The 20,614-nt window shown below is 40.5% G+C and overlaps 2 protein-coding genes across 3 annotated transcripts; one reads left to right on the forward strand and one right to left on the reverse strand.

Annotated features, from left to right (window-relative positions):
• Positions 1-6,084: 6,084 nt before the first annotated feature.
• On the reverse strand, positions 6,085-12,414 carry RB195_005511 (uncharacterized protein; the record flags this gene model as incomplete). Of its 2 annotated transcripts, none has more annotated exons than XM_064178054.1 (16): positions 6,085-6,201; positions 6,272-6,382; positions 6,962-7,089; positions 7,651-7,761; positions 7,817-7,956; positions 8,058-8,132; positions 8,319-8,458; positions 8,541-8,675; positions 8,738-8,851; positions 8,912-9,021; positions 9,641-9,764; positions 10,108-10,223; positions 10,290-10,425; positions 10,581-10,706; positions 11,192-11,324; positions 12,371-12,414. In XM_064178054.1, the coding sequence occupies 16 exons, from the start codon at positions 12,412-12,414 to the stop codon at positions 6,085-6,087; spliced, it is 1,860 nt and encodes a 619-aa protein (XP_064035139.1). The 2 variants fall into 2 exon arrangements, with proteins under 2 accessions (XP_064035139.1, XP_064035140.1); XM_064178053.1 differs by having other exon boundaries at positions 8,007-8,132.
• Positions 12,415-13,218: 804 nt separating this feature from the next.
• On the forward strand, positions 13,219-19,893 carry RB195_005512 (uncharacterized protein; the record flags this gene model as incomplete). The annotated part of the gene is made up of 10 exons (XM_013436882.1): positions 13,219-13,260; positions 14,666-14,822; positions 15,367-15,434; positions 16,746-16,876; positions 16,952-17,096; positions 17,220-17,346; positions 17,956-18,170; positions 18,332-18,491; positions 18,567-18,691; positions 19,795-19,893. The coding sequence occupies 10 exons, from the start codon at positions 13,219-13,221 to the stop codon at positions 19,891-19,893; spliced, it is 1,269 nt and encodes a 422-aa protein (XP_013292336.1).
• Positions 19,894-20,614: the final 721 nt, after the last annotated feature.

Here is a 20,614-nt window from a genome sequence, read left to right on the forward strand (position 1 = left end):
AAATCTCTTGAGCAATACTAACAACCAAAGATACACTCAAGCAGTAAGGTTTGTCGTCTTTGAAAAAGAACTGAGCAAGAAATTCCTCACTTGATGGAAATTTAGGGTTTTCTATTCAAAACTTTCTCCAGGTTTACAGGTTGATTGAACTCTCACAGCAAAATTCAGCCTCTACGTACCTTAGTGGGTCTCATACACTCACCCTTGTAAAAGTGATGCATAAATAATTGTACCATTTGAGAAGTCAAAAGAGCAACATGTATATAGCAACAAAAAATACTTCGATTTCGAAGAAAATGTTTCCAAGGAATAGGATGTGGTAAGCAATCGATAATTGCAATTGTTGTGTACTGTTAGCTGCAGTATCAACATCTCTTTTATATGTAATCTGGTGGCCAACAGAGTAAGCGTGTCCAACATCTCCGCACAAAAGGGAATCACACGCAATACTTCGTATTTACCGTTCGAACATACTCGAACGCTATGTTTGAGCAGCAAATACGGAGTATAACGTGTGATTCTTCATGGTTTTCTTGGTTGAAAAAATGACTAACGGCTCCTCTTCCGATTCTTTTGCTTTGCGCTTAAGTTAGAAGTACAAAAAGTGCATTTTCCATCCACCCTTTTTCTACAGCTCATGGAAAATTTCGCAATTATATAGTCGGATGACTACGAAGAAGATCTACAAGTTGAAAAACGTTGCTGCATTAAAGGCAGCGTATCACGAAATTGACGATGTTGGGGTCTCTATAGGCAAATATAGGGTTGTAGATCACGATTATGAGCGCAGCTCCATTCTGTTCCCCCTAATAGTCCTGAAAAACGGCGTTTTTTTCCTACGAGATACGGTAGAACGCGCACGTTTGCACACGCTCCGCTCCTCAGCACCTTATTCATTGGTTTTACTCGAATAGGCTGCTGAAGAGATCTCATTGATTGCCGATCGCCCGCTACGTGAATGCGGCGCGTGTCTGGGGGCAATGCGTTCTAATGTATGTATCTCGTAGGAGCTAAAGGCATTTCCCACACCGTTTTTCAGGACGATTGAAGCGAACTGAGCGAGGCCACTCGCATAATCGTAATCTACAGCCCGAACTCTATATTGTCCCAGAGAGCCCTAACATCGTCAATTTCGTGACGTGCTGCCTTTGAGGAGTGAGAGGGATAGTGCAAAGGGATGAATGTCACTTCTAGAAGATTCTCACTTGCTGCCAGTTTTGTGACTACAACTTCATGCGTTCTTTGGCCATGTCTCACTACTGATGTTGAAATTGACAAAATATTTCCATGATTTTCTGCGAGCACTATCTTCCAATCGTTAACAATGGTGTAAAAAGAGCTGAAAGTGTAGGGGATAAAGGAATAGGATGGCCGCGTAGATCAGTCGATTTCGGATGCGCCACTGCGTTCGACTTTCGTCGTTTGCGGTTCATGAAGGCGTGTATAGTCCTACAACGACTGGCAAGGGAAGCCGACAAGTCTGGTGCTAAGTTATGGAAGCCGAAAGGGTGAAATGTTTGGCTGGCTTTGAGGCGGTTTCGAACCATCGACTATACAGTCGCAGCCAAACCTCTTACCACTGTACACCCACCAATTTAAAAGTGTTCGAATAAACATGTGCGTAACGCAATGATCTCCGTTGTTCTCCTGATTCTGCAACGGAGCCGCAGGACAACGTGAAGGAGAAGGAGACTGATGGAGCTACATTATAGTTACAATTTTTAAAAAATTGTACTCTGTAAAAATTTGAAAATTTTAAAACCATATATTAGGCTCCGTCTCTGTCGTTTAGACATACAGTCACAATGAGTTCCCCATTAAATTCGAATTAAACAAGCGTGTTGGCGAATGAAAGGTGCTGACACAGTGAGGAAGGAGAAAGAGCTCGGAACGGGAAAGACGCAATAAGCTGCAGTCATGATCATCTCACTCACTCGAAACGAATCAAGGTGAACGTATGAAAGCGAGAAACTGACAATGAGCACTTTAAAATCCGCTCTAGAAATCCTCTTCTTATCTCCTGGTGCCACTCACGGCATGTCATGGACATTTGGGCTCGGCTGTGATGGTGTTTGTGCTAGCTTGCGGTATTTGTGGGTCGGCTGAATCGGTAGCGAATCTGGCGTGAACAGTTCGAGGACTGAATCAGACCCAACACATCGGTAACCGAGCGATTGTTAGTTGTTACTCTACGGCGAGTATGTGAGGGGATGGAATTTGCAGTGGAGATTAACAAGTCACAATATTTCAATGCAATTTAAACATTCATGAGTATAAACGGTGATCGCTCATGCTCAGATATGTTGCTGAAAGGTCAATGCTTTCAAAATGTGATCGATGCTATGAAGTTTGTTAATCCTACGTTAATCTGTCTGCTACGCGCGGAAGTGCATGAGAATATCAACGACATGCCGTCTGCCGATTAGCGCTGCAGACAGAACCCTGAGACCGAGCAGAAGACTGGCGAATAACTTGAACCTGGTGGTAGTCTAGTTTGATTTTCTTCTTGAAATGAAAATGGCCGATTTGCTCCAAATTCTCGTCTGTCGCAGTTTGATGCAAGCCACGGTAATGGGCAATAGTAACACATAATAATATCGGATTGACGGAAAAGTCATGACGCATGCGATACTCATTAAATGCGAGGATAATTATCTTTTTTTACACCGACTGATACCTGGAGATGAGAAGTGGATTATCTACAACAATGTGATGCGCCACAACGGTCTTGGTCCCAACATGATTATTCGCCTTGAACGATATCGAAAGCAGACATTCATATGAGGACGATTGTGCTTTTGGTGTGGTGGGATTTTAATGGTGTCGAATTTTCCCAACTCCGGCCAAGCAACCATACACTCAATTTGAATATGTGTTGTAGGCAATTCAGCAATCTGAATGAATCTATCATCCAGAAACGTCCAGAGCTCGTTATTCGTGGAGGAGATTTGTTCCATCACGAAAACACGAGAAACACACATAGTTTTGATCGTACGTGAAAAATCATTATAGCTTGATTGGAGATTGGATGTGTTACTCTACTCACCATATTCGCCTAATTTTGCGCCTTCAGATTTGCACCTGCTTCGTTCACTTCTTCCATGGTATAGCATTCAAACGATACTGACAATCGGCACCTTATTCAGGTTTTCGCCGATAAAGTCAGATCGTTCTATGAACGAGGAATCATGAAGCTCACTGAAAGATGGCAAAGGTTATCGAACAAAACGGGCAACATATCACTGATCGATCATTGCTCTTTATATGAATGACCGTTGAAAAATATAGGAAAAGTATTTCATGTTAATCTTATAGATAATAACTGATAAAACAACACTTAACTCGAGAGACTCCTCTCCTTTGCTAATTTGAATGTTTGATGTTTCAATGATTCTAATACTCAATAGTCACACATAGTCACATATGTATTCGATGATCGAACGTTGTGTGAAGTTAGTATGTTGACGTAATTTGAAAGGATCCACTTCATTTTAAGTACATAATATATGGTAGACTCGTGTACGCTAGCAGAGTTTGAAGGCAGCATAACACGAAATTTACGATGTTGAGATTTCTCCAGGAAAAGATAGAACTAACAGTGTAGATTACGAATGCGATCATATTCGCGCTCAATTCTACTAAATCACCCAGAAAAACGGTGTGAGAAACGCCCTTCCTGTAATTTTCCTACGAGGCATCTTACAACGCGCCACCATTGCATTCGTGCCGCATCAGTTTACTTCAGTTTACAGTTTACATGGGAAGACTGCCGAGGGAACCGGGCTATATACAAGGGTGACGTCATCTCGTAAGAGAAAAGTACAAAAAACCGTTTCGCACCCCTTTTTTCAAGATGATCAGAGGATAATGAACATGGTCACACTCATACTCGTCATATACACCCCTTAACTCTTCCTCTTCCTGGAGAGTTCTCATTTGAGGTAATTTTGAGGTATTGACTTATCCACTTGACTGCTTCGGCGGGACGATACACCTCGGCGAAGATGCGAGTGCCCGCATTTTCGCCGAGGTGTATCGTCTCTGAACACAGCTCTGCCCAACTCGATCTTCTGCGGGAGCCTGCACAGAATCAACTCGTCGCTATTCTATATCCTGCGATACCTTACTTCATGCTTAAACTGGCTATCCTGTGTGTTTGGATGGGTGTCCTCAAGTCCTTCTTCACCACCTCAGTCTAGAACCTCCTTTGTCGTCCGGGTGGCCTTTCCCAGCTTAAACCCGAGAAACTCCTCAGACCTCACTGAACAAGGGCCTCAGCTGGTCTCCTCACCATATAACCAAAGAAGCGAAGACGATTTTTTGTAGCCACTTGCGATGGCCGCGCAAGATGTTCCACGTGTCATCCGCCGGTACACGTCATCGAATTCCGCATAAAGTTCTTCATTGTGGCATACCGTAAGCCAAAAGTAACCGAGCAGCCGTCTAAACAACTTCTTTTGCGTGCAATCAAGACACTCCATCACCACAAGCGGTTCCTTTCAAGTCTCTGATCCGTACATTATAATGGGGCAAATTGCGGATAGGTAGACCTGCAGCTTGACTTCGTTAATGACTTTGGTCGACCACAGATATTTTCTGAGAAGTTAAATGCAGAAGTTTCCTTAGCGCAGCTTTGATAAATAATCTTAGCCGTTGTTTTTCAGCATAGAACCCAGGTAAGACAACTCATCGACGAGTTCGATCTGCACTCCTCCCATAATGATTCCCGTTCGACCTCCCGAAGAGACCAACATTTGCTTGCACTTATCAGGGTGTAAATGTAAATTATAGGTTGCAGACAGCTTCGAAATAAGGTTGACAACATGCTGAAGTTTAGTACTGCTTTGCTCGAGTATGACGATATCTTCGGCGCACTCGAGACTAGTCAAGCGGTACTTGATGGTGCTAGGGCGATGTCGGCAGGACAGTGATGAACTGTTCTTCGCATGATGTCGTCGATGGCAAAATTGAACAGAAAGGGACCCTATACCATGTCGTACTCAAATGACCATGTCAAACGGTGTTGTACATCTAGCTGGTGTTCGAACTGCAGCAGTTGTTCGTTAATTCATGTCATCAAGTAGGCTAACGAACTTTCCTGGTACTCCACCGGTGCGAAGCGCGTTCAGGAGACAACATCGATGAGGAGAGTAGAAAGCGGTTTCAAAGTCCAGAAACACCGATGGCGGACCGATCTCGGATGCGTGTTTTCTGCAGCGCAGCAAGCTCACACATAGATATCTTAAAAGCCTGGATAGGAGGGTTTATCTGGGTTCACTCGACAGTGTTTGGCAGTTCAGTGTGACGAAACGAATGGTTGCTGAGAAAGATTCCATGCTCCCCCTCAGGCAGTTGACCTTTCAGGTCATGGGATTTGGCTATGTGCTGGACAGCACCTTTTTGCAATGTATGGGAATCTTTCGCCATATAACAGTGCAGATTATATAGTGTGTACGTTCCCAGCACCTAATTGTGCTTAGGTGAAGCAGCGCCACCACGAGCAGGTAATAATGAAACTGGCACACGCAGCCCCAATTTCGAAGTATGCAGCATTTAAATAGTGGATTTCCAGTGTTTCGCCACGGACCGTAAAGCTCCATCTTAGAGATGTGTTCAGTTTTCTCTCGAGCAATAATGTAATATGTACTTGTGCACCCTTCAACGATACTAAATTTGTGAAAAGGCGTTGCTCTTCTGGGTCTTTCTTATATGTCATCTTCGAAAACAATCCACTTGTGATCAGTTACATTAAAAATGTGGATCTAACGATTATGAGATGTTGGAGATGCCAAGAGTCAGCTTTTGTTGCAAAAAATAGAAACTTTTCCTATCAATTAAGATAGCAATTCTTGATTTCGTCGAAGCAACAATACCAGTTTCTGCACTATTTCCTCCAAATCTGCTGTTTTACAATAGAACCTCAAGACCGTTCCATAGATTTATGCCAAAAATCTGAGTAAAAAAACAGAGAAAGATCAATTGAAACTTTATATTTCTTATATTAATAAATATCACATCAGCAACTGAATGTCAACGTAATGCTCCCGTTAAATCTATCAAAAAAGACTAAACATAAACAATAAATCATATGTGAGCGCACTGCTTCTTAAGCCATTCCAATTCCTTCGTTCTACCCGCTTTCTGTAGATGATTTCCTACTGTTGATAGTACTTCATCATGATAAGTATTCAGCCACTCAACCTGAAGTTTGTTTGATATATCACTAGACGCTCTGAACGAATTTAACTTGGATTGAACGAGAAATTCTTGCCTCTTTCTTCGTCAGCATAGTTTTGTTAAGTAAGCTTGTCTGGATTGGCACCAATGTTAACGGCTTGAATCCAAGAAAGTCCGCCTCTGATGGGACTGTAACCTTGACGACCTAAAAACACCAGCCTAAGTAAAAATTCAGCATGGAACAAGGGTTCCTAAGAGCAACTAGCATGGCACTAGCAAGCTTTTTGTATATATACAAGTTTATTTTTGTAGGCAGATTTTGTAGATAAACAAAGTTGGCTTAAAGGTAGCATATCACGAATCTGAGGTGGTGTGGATTTCAGGAGGAGTATTTGTACACGGGATAGTAGATTATGGATAGGGCTGTGATTCCGTCCATTTCTTCCTAATTGCCGTAAGAAACAGCTCAGAAGATGCGCGCGTTCACAAGGCTGGTGCGCTCCAATCGGACTCCTTGTGGAAAATAGTGCGCCGAAACGTTCGAAGCCGTATCTTCCGGACCGTTTTCTACAGCAATTAGGAAGAAATGGACGAAATCACCCTTCTCCCAATAATCTACGATCCCGTATACGAACACTCCACCGGAACTCCGCACCACGATTCGTGAGGTGATGCCGTTAAATACGAAAGGTCTTAATTGCCTTCTTGGCTCATGTCAAACCTCAGAAAAAGTTCCTCACTCAGGAAGAAATCAGAGAATGAGTTTGGATGACAACCACTTCACCTCGTAACAATTTTCTATTCGAATACCCCATTTTCCTTCAAGGTAGTAGCCGGGCTCTATTGTAAGTACCATTCCTTCCCTCACCCAAGTGTCGGAACCATAGACATTTTGCCGGTGACCAATGCTGGCTAAAAAAGAGCTAATCATTGTCAGTACATGAAGTAGCAAAAAGCAAGACTAAACTTCCTTCTTGTCTTTCTATTTCAAGTTCACAATATGAGCACGAACTTGGGAAGTAGTGCAAGAAATTCCATATTTTGCAGGAAAAAAAGTGGTAGCTTGCAGAAAAAATTGTGTCAATTTAGGGCTGCTTTTCTTTCAAAAGGAGGTTAGCGAAATTTTGTGTGCGCAGCTTCACAGAAACTAAATTCGTGCGTGGTGCCTTGAACAGCCCAATAGAGGTGTTTAACTGCAATCAGGAAAATACAATGGTACACTTCACCTACTCCTCACGAGAAAACCTATTGCTCCAGAAACATCGCTTATAGAAAATAGAAAGAACAGGTATGGCCTATCAATAGAAAAACTAACACCTTTTCTGTTTTGACACCCCATCCCCCGTTTCCTTGTTTGTATGGTTCATATGAGGTTGTGAGGTTGACTAAGGGATAGAGAAGCAAATGCGAAAGCAGTCTTTAGAAACAAAATTGCACGTTCATTTTTTAGACTATTACAACTATCTCATTTACCTGGACCCTCGTGAACATTGAGAAAATGTCCAACTCCATGTCCTGTTCCATGTCCAAAATCCAACCCTTCTTGCCACATTGCGTGTCGTGTGAGTGTATCCAGGCGGATACCTGTACAAACTTACCATGAAAATTACTAGCGAGGATCGTAGCATAAGTGCTGAACCTGGTATGGCGTGAGGAAACACGGTATTGGCTAAGTTAATGTGACCCTTAAGGACTAGTGTGTTGTGCTTGATAAACTCTTCTGGTATTGGTGAACATTTGCGTATCCATACTGTACGTGTAACGTCAGTTGTACCATCTCTTAAAATTAATTCAGTATATGAGTTATGAGCAGTGTTCCGTACATTCACCTGTAATGCGCCCCGGAGTCCAGGAGATACACTTGATCAGCTGTCACTAACCGTTTGCCAGCTTCACCTTCGCTGTGGTAATGTGGCATTGCGGCGTGATCACCAGATGCAGAAATTGTTGAGAAACTGATAAATGGGACAAATCAAGTAGAATTACTACTACTATTACCAATACTATTACTTAATTACATAGAGACATTTCCATCTGACACATTCCTCGTCTTCGTAGTTAAGGAGCGAGCCTCAGTGAAGTTACAAAGATATGCATGCATAATAATAGAGCATATGGAGAAATTTGCCGGCTCAACTCACCTCAAATCCACATACTTATCCAGTTTAGCTCTCATAGTGTCAATTTTGGCTGCTGCTTCAATTTCAGTTAGGGTATGTCCCTCGAGCAGTCTTTCTTCTAGCTGCATCAAAAAACATACCAGTTCTGCGCTATCACGGATCTGTAAACCATTAAACAATACTTTGAATGAATCCTAATAAAGACATGGTAAAATCGAAAGGAATCCAGGCAAAACGACGAACATGACTCCTCCGCATGCCTTCCATCTCAACGGAATTCTTCACCCCTTTCATGACTTGCACCGGACTGCCATCCACTACAGAGACAGATTCAAAGAGACTGCCGAATAGGTAATTTGTAGAGGTGGGCACGAAGACCTTAACAGTTGTTTGTTCTGTTTGCAGATTTGAAAGTTGTTCCCTCGAAAGTAGTAATATACTCTATGTTTCTGTTTGTGTTCTGCTTTTTGTTGATTGTTCCAGTTCGACACGTAACTGTAGGCTTCATCGTATGGGTGAAGCAAAATCTGATTGTCTTTGAGATAAGTTCGCATCTGAATACGAGGACAATTATTCATGAAACATTTCTACAATGAAAGGGCTAACAATTTCACCGTTTGATCTGCTTTATCCATGAACAAGTGCACCTCATCCGGAGTTACTAATAGGTAAGAATAGGCCAGAGGATTATGCTTGATGTCAAATCCACGGATGTTGAGAAGCCCTGAAAAGATATCTTGTACTCATAACATGTAAGACACACTATAGTAGGGTCAAAATGACGTGAAGCACAGTGCAGTTGCGCAAGCGGTTGTGCTCGCAAACGGTGAAGTGGACCGTGGCGGTCAGGATCAAGAAGGGAACCACGCTAGCACTGTTCTTTGCTGCAGTTCGCGATGGCCCCACTTCGCCTTCAACCGCTTTCTCCACCGCGATGCGTCGAGCGCAGCAGCTAAGGCAGCTGCACGGTGCTTCATGTCGTTTTAACCCTGCTATTTGTATGTGTAGCCGAGTATGGGCACGGCTACTTTTGTTAACCGGGCAACAGGAGTTCGACATAAGGCAGAAGAATAGTGTCTTAGTCAGAAAAATCGCGTACATTGCAACGGATACGTTGCTGTCACATGAGCCGATAAATTCCAGTCCCCACAATCCAAAACCGCGCATGTTTGTGACTCTTTTCAAGTGTAATCCTAGGAACAACCATCATCTTTGCTGTCTAACAGCAAAACATCTCGACGTGAAATGAATCTGTATTCACACTAGCGGAATCCCCGTCAAAGTTGTACACAACGTAGTTTTATCTCTAATGTACGCTTTATATTCCGTAATAAAATCCTTACACATGATATCGTCAAGGGCTGCAAGGATAATAGAGCTGCACTTCTTTCTAGCAATACGTTCACGTAAGTCCCGTAGTTTATCTTCTGTTTTGCGTCCATGTTCTCCGACGGACAAAACGATAGGCTGCAAAAAAATAAATAAATAAAAAGTGTGAAGTTCTATTTCAGAGTTCATAAACTTTGATTTTATTCATACCTGATCATTTTAGCTATTTGCGTCACTCTCTTGGAAGAAATTAAGAATTAGATTGCTAATGCGTAAAATTAGAGCCAGGCAACTTGGAAACGAAGCGTGAACAACAAGTAACTGCTCACTATTGAAAGCAATTATCAAGCGTCCTTCTGTGTATTATTCTCATTTCTTAAGGGTTAACGTGGCTGCAGAAAATTTGATACTTTTTCTTAAGGCTCTTTCTAGCTCTTTTCCCGATGGAAACATGTAACACTCATAAGGAAATAGCACTTACGCCTTTTGGTTGAAGCGGTGGCCGATTTTTCCAGAATTCGTCAACAAGATTATGCCGGAGAGGCGCAACATGTAGTCCCATACCGTTCAACGTCTTAACTAATTTTTCACCTCCCTCTGGAACAAAATCTTGTACGAGCTCTACATACCGAAAATAGTGGACAATCACTTAATGAGACAAACCATAAGTGTGGAGTGCCGGATCGATTCCTACCCAATCTCCAGCGTCTAGATTCTCTACAACGAACTCTTCTACTGTGATAGAGTCTGCTTGACCCTGCTTCAGCAGAGTAAACGGTGGTACCAGTTGTTCAGCAGCCTAGAGTCTTCAGTAGGTATCTTATTTATGTCGCTCTTCTTGTGGATCATTCACAAACGTAAATTTAGTTTCACAACAATTCAAAACAAATGTTTTTTTTTTGGAAATGAGCGCGCGCAGCACTAGTATCAGACGACAAAGCAACCACAACATACCTGCGTGAAGTACCGCCCGTCTGTCCACAGTACCGCTTTTTGATCTGTAACAGCGACATAAGCGTTAGAACCAGTGAAGCCCGTAAGGAACTTCACACGGAAATCGTGCTCGGCCAGGTATTCGCTCTTAAAAGAGAACCTGATCATATAATTTTAAATACACAAACTAAAAAAACATCAGGCAGAGATTTGCGCACATGTATTTACATTTCCAGAAAATTTCAGTTATATAACTGTGCTTAAGCTTCGGACATGACATGTTAATAATGATGTCCAAGATTCAGTCACGTGTAACGATTTCAGTTCAAGGCTTTGCATTGAAAATAGTAGCTAAAAAACAGTCATAAAATCTTAACACTTCAATGCTACCGCATTAATTTGTATCCAGTGTGCCAAAATCATAATGTTATGAAGTAATAAGTCTCCACGTATACGAAAATCGACCAGTATGGAAAAAACTCGGCGCTCAAATCAATCAGCAACCGAACACAGAACAAAGATACAAAAATCTGTAAGGAATTTCTGAGGGGTGTGATTGGAAAGATGTGCAATTGCTATCGCTTACAATAAATGATATATATGTATATATTAGCTGAGTCTCTAATACATACCTGATGTGCATCAGTACTTGGAAGAAGGTAGGCTTTTATAGGCAACCCTTTGGTCACAGTTAACACTTCCTCACAGTTGAATCGAGCTCGCAGCAAATCAGCATAAGTGGACATTGGTCTTTTGAGGAAGAATCTGCAGAATAGAGGAAAAAAACATGAAATTTCATTGAAAATCATGATTCACTTGTAACTGGTATCGAAATTGGGATTACATTTACGCTCTCCCGCAACTACAAGTGCAAAGTAATTTGGGCTTGACAAAAAGGAATTGTGGGCCGTTCATTTAAAAAAAAGTCAATTGAAGAGGAAGGACGGATGGCACGATGAGCACCATGCATCAAAAAAGCTGATAAGGGCTGCACCAAACTCGGGCATCGATTTATTTGATTAGTAATGATGTAATGTAATATGTGGTGTAATCATAAGTAATTTATTATTGGAGTGTATGATAACTTGTAGTATCACATTAGGTAAGAGTAGAACAAAAATTAGATTACGAATAAGTGGCCACAACTGTCGAAAAGAAATTACTCTTCAATCATGATAGGATTAAAAGAAAGAACTTTGAAATAAGACATGTATTTGTAGACGCACAATTTACAAATTTACGACTACATTACAACTATCACTATGTCGATAGAGAAGAACTGAAACGACGAAAATAGAAGAACGAAAAGAACCGCAAAAATTTTCATAGGTGTACTTGGAACGCAATACTTCGAGTGAGACATTGTGACCGACAGCGGCAGCCGGTTTCAAATGGGCAACGGAACGATTTCTTTTTCTCGTGCTGGACAATCTGCTCTTTACCACACTTTTAGTAATCCAGCTAGATATCATATGTGATTAAAATAAACATAAGAGATATGAAATATTCTGTCCAGTGTATTTTTCGCGAGGTAACTAGTCAAAAATGTCTCCAACAAAAAATAACAGTAAAGTGACACTGTGTAGATCTGTCTCAGAAAGACTAACTTTACGAACGTCTTAAATAATAATCGAATTCTGTTGTGATTATATCTGGGTTTTACTTGATTCACTCTTTCAGATAACAATACAAGGAATGTTCCCCAAAACATTCTCTAACACTATCTGTATTATTTACTCGTGGTACTCACAGAGATCTGTTCACAAATATCAAATAATAATGTGGAAAAAACAACAATGGTAAACAACTACCTTAAATGAAATAGATGGACAAAGTTCAAGCGGAAAGGGGTCATCCTGCTATCGACGGACTAAGCCATGAGCTTTCAATCGTAATCCCAGCCCGAAAATATCATAAACGTAGGGAAGAGTAGAGTCCAGAACGGTGCTAACGTCACGTTTTTCCACTCCTCATACAACACCTTTTGATACATTTAAAGTAGTACGAAAACAAGCCCCATTAGAGCAAAACGCATTTATTCGCATTTCAGAAACAACTGCTTCTTCTCGATGACATTGTTGGCCGAGGTCCTTAAAAGAACGTGGAAAAAATACCGAAATTTAGCGAGTTTAGCAAAAACGACCAACGACACGCCAGCGACCGGCTTCCACGAACGTGCGATTGTCTACGCAACCTTTGCAGTCGTGCTCTGTAACCGTCTGCGTTCGATTTCCTCGCCGCAGACGGCCGTGGCGCTCCCACCCGGGCATTGAAGCTCGCCGTTGCCGTTTTGCCGTTTCGCCTATTGTGTAAACTAAACAATCATCGATCCGTACGTCAAACATTCAAATGAACGGCGTACTCGTTCGGATCGGTCTTCCCGATCAGTTCTGTGCGTGAACACCACTAACTTCACAGTACTTCTATTTCGCTTTTTGCGGACTTTTTTTTTTTGCAAAAGCCTTCTAAGATGAGGTTGATGCCAAAGGCTTTGTAGGGTATTTCCTTTGGTCTTCTTTCAGAGCTCTATTGATTGCTTGCATTATTTTAATGTTTGTTTGTCTTAGTTCTTGCTGATCGATTCATTTATTTCAGTACAAACAATAACAAGTGAAATAGCATGAACTAGTATCGTCATTGTGCTATACATTGAACGGAAATGTCTTCTTCTGCCATTTTCATACTCGATCTCAAAGGAAAGGTATGTGCTTTTTAAAATCCTTTCTTTGATTTATGGATAAATTGTGGAGACCTCGGACGAGAAGCATGTAAACAAAAAGATGCTATTCTTCTCATTTACAAGGATCGTTATTCTTTTCAGTAGTAATGTAGCTTGGAGGTCTTAATTTTGAGGTGTTTTTCCAGATTATAGAGACTCCTTCATGAAGTCCCCAGTTCCTCGTATCAAATGTTCTCTAGTGTTGAACATTTAAATTTCTAATTTTGCATCATCGTGACGAAGCTGTACATTTTTTATCGAAAAGATCCATCCACTACGATACTTGGTTCGATAAACCTTTGTGTCTATAATATCAGAATTCTCAACCGTATATAACCATATGCAATGCTTAGGAGTAGAAATTGGCTGGGTGGTTTGTGTCAACTTGCTTGCTTCTTGTGTAGAGATTTGTTTTTTGCAAACATAGATTTTTCTGAAAGTTCCAGACAAATCCACATTTGGTTGATTTTTTGTTGCGTTGAACTCACACGAACGGCTTCAGAAGCCTCTTGCCTTTGCTTCACTTCTCTGTTTTCCTTTTTTGCTATTGCTAGGCAGAATTGGTGTCGGAGTATTTTTGCTGCTTGAAAGTGAATTTAAAGTTTATAGATCTTTTCTCTTCATATCTTCTTAAAATCTACATTGTATAGATATTGAAATGTTTTATTGCTTATTCCTAATTGATTGCTTCCTTAAAGGCATCACCCCACGAATCTGGAGTGGTACGGATTTCCGGTGGAGTATTCGTTTACGGGATCGTAGATTACGGAGAGGGGGAGATTCCGTTCATTTCTTCCTAATTGCCGTAGAAAACGGCCCGGAAGACACGGCTTCGAGCGTTCCGGCGTTTCGTTTTGGCGCACTATTTTCTAGAAGGAGTTCGATTGGAGCGCGCCAACCCTGTGCAGCTCCACATCTTACGGGCCGTTTTTACGGCAATTAGGAAGAAATGGACGGAACCACACCCTTCACCATAATCTACTATCCCGTATACGTATACTCCACCTGAAATTCGCACCACCTCAGATTCGTGGGATGCTGCCTTTAAGCATCAAATGCGCTTTATTGTTTACTGGATCTGTGTACCTTCAGTTTTTCTCATTATTTGCTTTTGCTCGATTATTTCTACACAGTTCAACTTGAGCTGGACTTCAGCTTAGGCTCTTCACCCTTTTCATTTTGATATGAAATGTGGGAAATTTCTAGTTTTCCCATAGGTCAACTGTTAATCTTAGAAGTTTGTTGCATTTTTCGATTGTTTTTCATATTTGGTATGCCACTGCACTGGTTGACTGGAATACATTTGGCTTAGAGTCTTGGAAATCCCAAATAATTTTTGCTTGTTTTCTTGAGTCTATGTCCGTTTTGTAATGTGTTTTTCCTTAAGACCATCATTTCCCGTAACTATCGCGGAGATGTGGATATGGGCGTTATCGATCGCTTTCTCCCTCTCCTTATGGACCGGGAAGAAGAGGGCTTAGCCTGCCCAGTGATCTCGAACCAGGATGCTACCTTTGTGTACATCAAACACAATAACATTTATCGTGAGTATACTTAGTTTAAAGACGAGTTATGATTTTACGCTACATTAGTATTATTACGCTTGTGAATAAGTTTTCGCTTTCTTCTATGGACGATTTTACATCAAAGTAAAAAGCTTCGTACGGAAGCTAGTGTGTCATCGCTTGAACTTACTGCTTTAAAATGCCCCTCCGTTTATGGCGCTCCAAAAATGCACAAAGTTCAAACAAAAATGGCAATACCGCAAGACGAAAGGATCTCAACGTATCCGATATGTGCATCTCCATCACCTAAGGGTTCACGGAAGCCTGTTTTAAACTACCAAATCTAAGCCCTGCGACGATATATTGCTCCATATACAAAGTCTTGTGCTTAAAAGTTAAATTGTTTTTGAAAAGAAAGGAATGAACTTACTCACTAGCCTAAAAAACTTGCAAAATCTCTTCTACTGTTTTGTATTTGAAACGGTTTAGCTAGAATACCCAGCACGTTAAACTTCCGTGTAATACACCATATAGGATCTTCACTCACTGCAACATATTGAACTTCTTCAACATTTTCATTTAGTAGTCTCCACTTGTCGATCTAATGTGAATGTGGCGCTGGTGCTTTCTTTCCTCTTCAAATGTGTCGAAGTGAGTTTTGTCGCTCTAAATGTATTTCGATTTTGTGGCGTTTTTATACTTGGTTTGGGCTAACCACATCCTTACATTCATCCCTACATTTCGAGCAATTCTTTGATTTCTATTCATAAGTGAGTACACTATAACGCCTGCTCTACGAACACAGTGTTAAAAGTGAAGCGTTATATTAGTTAACATGATCCAATAAGTGCAAACGACTTTAACAATGAGTGTATCTATAGCACTTTGTAACATTGTATGCAGAGTACATAAAAAATGACAATAATCGTGTTTACAACATTGCCAAATGCTGTAATTGTGTAACGAAAGCGATCCTCTTCTGTACAATGACAGTGTGTGAGTTTTGTAATTTCATTTGCACTTTATATATGCATAGAGCCTCTTCCCAGCTTTGAAGAAGTACCAATATAAATGTGAACGCAAGATTTGGTACTAGAACGAATTTGTTGAAGTTGACAGTTGTTTTGGTTTAATTTCGTATTTAATTGCATTATGTAATGAGATCCTAACCTAGTGCACCTATTATTCGTGCCCTAGTTCATCTTTTCTCTTTCCATTCTCATCTTCTCAAGTTTTTTTTTTCGTAACAAAAAAAAACTTGAGAAGATGAGAAAAAAAAAACAAAAAGTACTCTGAATCGTTCAGTTACTGATACTCTTTTCTCTTAAAGGCAGCATACCACGAGTCTGGAGTGGTACGGATTTTAGGTGGAGTATCCGTATACGGGGTAGTAGATTATGGAGAGCGGGGTGGGTCCGCTCACTTAATCCTGAATCTGCAAGCTGCCGGCCCCTGAAGACTGTTTTGTCATTTTTGTGGGTCAAGTGGACGGTTCCTTTTCCTCCCATTTGATGCTTATCCATATTGCAACATTGTCTTCCATATAAAGATGATAACGTTTTTTTTTTTCATTTCTTCTTCACACATTCGACACTGGCACATAGATTCAATTATCTCAGCAGCGGTTATATCGAGTGTTTCTCAACTCTAATTAATCCTAGCAACTTCTTTCTTCGGGACGTGTTCTATTACGTTCTGCTACGTGATGTGGGGTTTTTTTTTTGCTAACTTTGTTCTTTAATGAAGCACCATAGTATCAAACTCTGGCTCTTAATTGCGATAGTCGGAGCCGGTGTTCTGACCCCTGCACTTTTGGACGGCGAAGGAATCCTCATCGCTTGAGCTGCACCCCATGATCTAGACCCCTTCACTTGGCGAGGGTCCGGCTCCTCCCTATAGCAGCTCTACTCAGACAACGTTTTCGATCGATTCCTCAGTCTCAATAACTCCACATTTTTTCAGGTTTTTTCTGAATACTTCAAGGATGTTGAAGAAGAGTCTGTCCGAGACAATTTTGTAGTCATATATGAACTTCTTGACGAAATGATGGATTTCGGATTTCCACAAACAACGGAAAGTCGAATATTGCAAGAGTGAGTGATGCTCGTGCATGTTGGAATATTCTAAATTACACTCTATTGAATTAGTCCTTGCTGTTTCGGTTGTAGATTTATTACGCAAGAAGGTCACAAACTTGAGACTGCTCCTCGACCGCCCATGGCTGTGACAAATGCTGTTTCGTGGCGATCGGAGGGTATTAAGTATAGAAAAAACGAAGTCTTTCTCGATGTAATAGAGAGTGTTAATATGCTCGTGAGTGTTCTTCAATCATAATCGCATTGTTTTCATTTACATCTCTCGTTTTTACGTGAAAGTCTAATTCTTCCTATTAGTAATTCTAGAATGTTGGACTAAATTTTCCTCTCTGTTTTCAAGGCTAATGCGAATGGCACTGTTCTGCAAAGTGAAATCGTAGGCTGCGTCAAGATGCGTGTGTATCTAACTGGCATGCCTGAATTGCGATTAGGTCTCAACGACAAAGTGTTGTTCGAAGGAAGTGGACGTAAGTTTTGTTTTTTGTTCAAGACAGTGTGTTCGCTTTTTTATTCTTCCTATTCGTTAAACTGCACTCCTCTATACATCTTGTATTTTTCTTTCTAATATCTGTCTAGCTATACGCTTCGTACTGTCTCTGTCTTCACTAAATAGAGATTGGAGCCTGCTCTGCAACAGGGAAAAGTTTCGCTTTTTCTCCTTTGTTTCAACAGTTACATATCATATTTCCTGTAATCACGTTAACTCGACTCAGGATTTCCACAAAACCACTTATTCCGTTAAGCGTAACGCGTGGGCAGCGCTCCCCAACCATTGATTACCACATTCTCAACGAAAGTTTACGAGTTTACTCGCTGTTACACTACGCCAACGTGACTCTTTGACTTTACGTATTTTCAAGGGCTGCTGTTATACTACTATTGGCAGCTAACTGCAATGCTAACATAAATTCTTTTCTTGTTTTCTCCTGTCTTTTTTATAGGAATAGTTTGCGCATACTTTTAGCTATTTTTAAAGTTCTTCGTGCAAAAGTTCCCTCGGAACATTGAAAACTTCTCGCTCACTTTTAACTTTTTAAATTCAGTCTTATCATTCCTTACATTCCGCACTTTTCCAGGTGGCAAGAGCAAATCTGTTGAGTTGGAAGATGTCAAATTCCATCAGTGTGTTCGTCTCTCACGTTTTGACAATGACCGCACGATATCGTTCATTCCTCCGGATGGAGCATTCGAGCTAATGAGCTATCGTCTTACAACAGTTGTGAAGCCGCTCATTTGGATTGAAACCAACGTAGAGAGGCATTCACACTCTCGCGTGGAGTTTATGGTTAAGGTATGTTTATATCTACAGCTCATACTGGTAATGCAAATCTTCGCGCAAAAATAATTCTCACATGAGGTTTTTTCGTTCTTTCTCTTACGTTCATGGATAAGTTTAGAAATTCAGGCCGTTTCGCTATGGTTCAAAACACCCAAATTGGCTACTATTTCCAGGCAAAATCTCAATTCAAGCGCAGATCTACGGCAAACAACGTAGAAATAATCATCCCAGTCCCATCAGATGCTGATTCGCCCAAGTTCAAGACCAGCATTGGATCAGTACGCTATGCTCCAGAGCAGAGCGCTTTTGTGTGGACGATAAAGAGTTTCCCAGGTATTAGCTGTTTATTTCTAGGTTTGTAAAAGTAGCGTAATATCTAAACCGGGAATCATTCTTTCTTTTCTCTAGGTGGCAAAGAGTACTTACTTAGTGCACACTTCTCACTACCTTCTGTTGTGGGTGAAGAAGTGGAAGGAAGACCCCCAATCAAAGTCAAATTTGAGATCCCGTATTTCACCACCTCTGGAATACAGGTACGTAGGTTCTCTTTATTATTTTGAAAGTTCTTATTTTCTTTATTCCTTTACTGCGTCTTCCATTCCTTTTTTTCGCTCATTTTTCACTCTTTATCGTCATTGTTTTCCCGTTAAAGTTATACTGTTCTCCGTTCTCCACTAGTTTCACAATTTCACTGTCCCTGTATATGAGACGTTTTTGCCAACCAACATCACGAATGCCAACCGCCAAAGTGTAGCGTGTGCAACACTACACTTTAGTGCATATTGCTACGTCCGCTGCTATTAAGAGGATCATCTCTACCAGTGCATCTTTTTATTTTATTAAGGAGATTATTGCCACTTCTCTACCGCACATTTTGGACCTACTACTTACGTATTGATTTCACGTTTTAGAAAATAGACGAACAATACAAAAATTGTCATCATTTGATCTAGTGAACTTTCTAAAGGTAAAGGTGTATTAACAGATAGCATCGTAGCGAGCTTGTTCTGCGAATTAATCAGCCTTTTTTTTCTAGCGGCACTGCTCATTTCTTTTTTTACTTTAAGAATGCAGAGGTTATTTTACAAAGAAATAGAGTAATGAACAAATTCAACTGATGCCATACTTCAACTGTAACTGATACCGACATACATAGTCGTGAGACTTAATTGTGTCTATTTTTCTGCTGTCTTTTGTTCTTGTTTTGTTCTGTTTTTTTTTAAATGTATTTTACTGCATATTCTATAGAAAACTAGGTTTTAACTCAGCCAAATGAAGTTTCTGTGGTTCTGATCGAGATAATTAGGATTTCCTGCGCTGTTGTGAAATTTGGTTCTTTTTATTGCTAGAAAAAGGGAAAGATCAGCTTTTATCTGGATGTCAACCTTTAAACTACTTTGTTGGGCCATTTTAGTTAAATGTATATTAACGCTACTTAACTTGTTACTTCTGCCCTAAGATTTCTAGCTTTCTTCCTCCTTTCTCCTAGGATATCTTTGTCTTTGGTGTTTTCCCCTGATTTTCGTTCATTATACTCTCTCACCTCCAAAATACTATGCAGTATTTTCTCTCTCAGCTCATGATTTGTGTATGTCTCCTTTCTCGTGCGAAGATATATTATTTCGGATAATTCCAGGTCCGCTACTTGAAGATCATCGAGAAGAGCGGCTATCAAGCCCTCCCATGGGTACGCTATATCACTCAAAATGGCGAATATCAAATGCGCATGAAGTAGCTTCTCTCAGCAGGCTATCTCTTCGTTTCCTCTTATTTAGGCATTTCTACCGTTTGTTATTATTTGTTTTCCTTGAAATTATCTTCACGTTTTTTTTTTTTTTTGCTTTTGTTACAACATATTGGTCCTTTCTGAGATTTATGTGAGATTTTGTAACCGGTGCGAATGGAATGTTTCTTTTTTTTGAATATGGCATAATAGCAAGTAACACCAGAGATCTTTGTCCCTTGCATTATTTTCTGTTCGCTATTTTTCAAATCAATTTCATCACTGGTCCTAGCGTATTTTAGCTTACTGGTAGTCATAATTGGAAGAATCAAACGTTAATATTGTGCTTGTGATGATGGTTTACCTGTGAATTTCATACAAGCTTAAACTACGCTGGAAGGGATCGAATTCTGAAGGGATGGCTCTAACATTCTTCACTTCCTCAGGGAAACGAGGAAAACCGCTTTGTATCTTTGCATGATAAGCCTCCCGCTCTGCGAATCGTCATTTTCATATGTGATTTTCAAGAAAACTCAATGTCTATGTGTTTACAATGATTTGTTAAAGTTTACATTTCTCCATAGAATCTCCTATTTTGGTGCATTTGTCATACTTACTTCCGTTTTACTTAAACAACTTTCAATTTTTATTGTTTGTATTTTGAACACTAATAAACTATTTATTTTTTGTCATTATTTCTGTGACACATGTAGGTGGTAACTCCTTCTGTAGC

Source organism: Necator americanus, chromosome I, assembly GCF_031761385.1.
Source record: "Necator americanus strain Aroian chromosome I, whole genome shotgun sequence".
Lineage (NCBI taxonomy): Eukaryota > Metazoa > Nematoda > Chromadorea > Rhabditida > Ancylostomatidae > Necator > Necator americanus.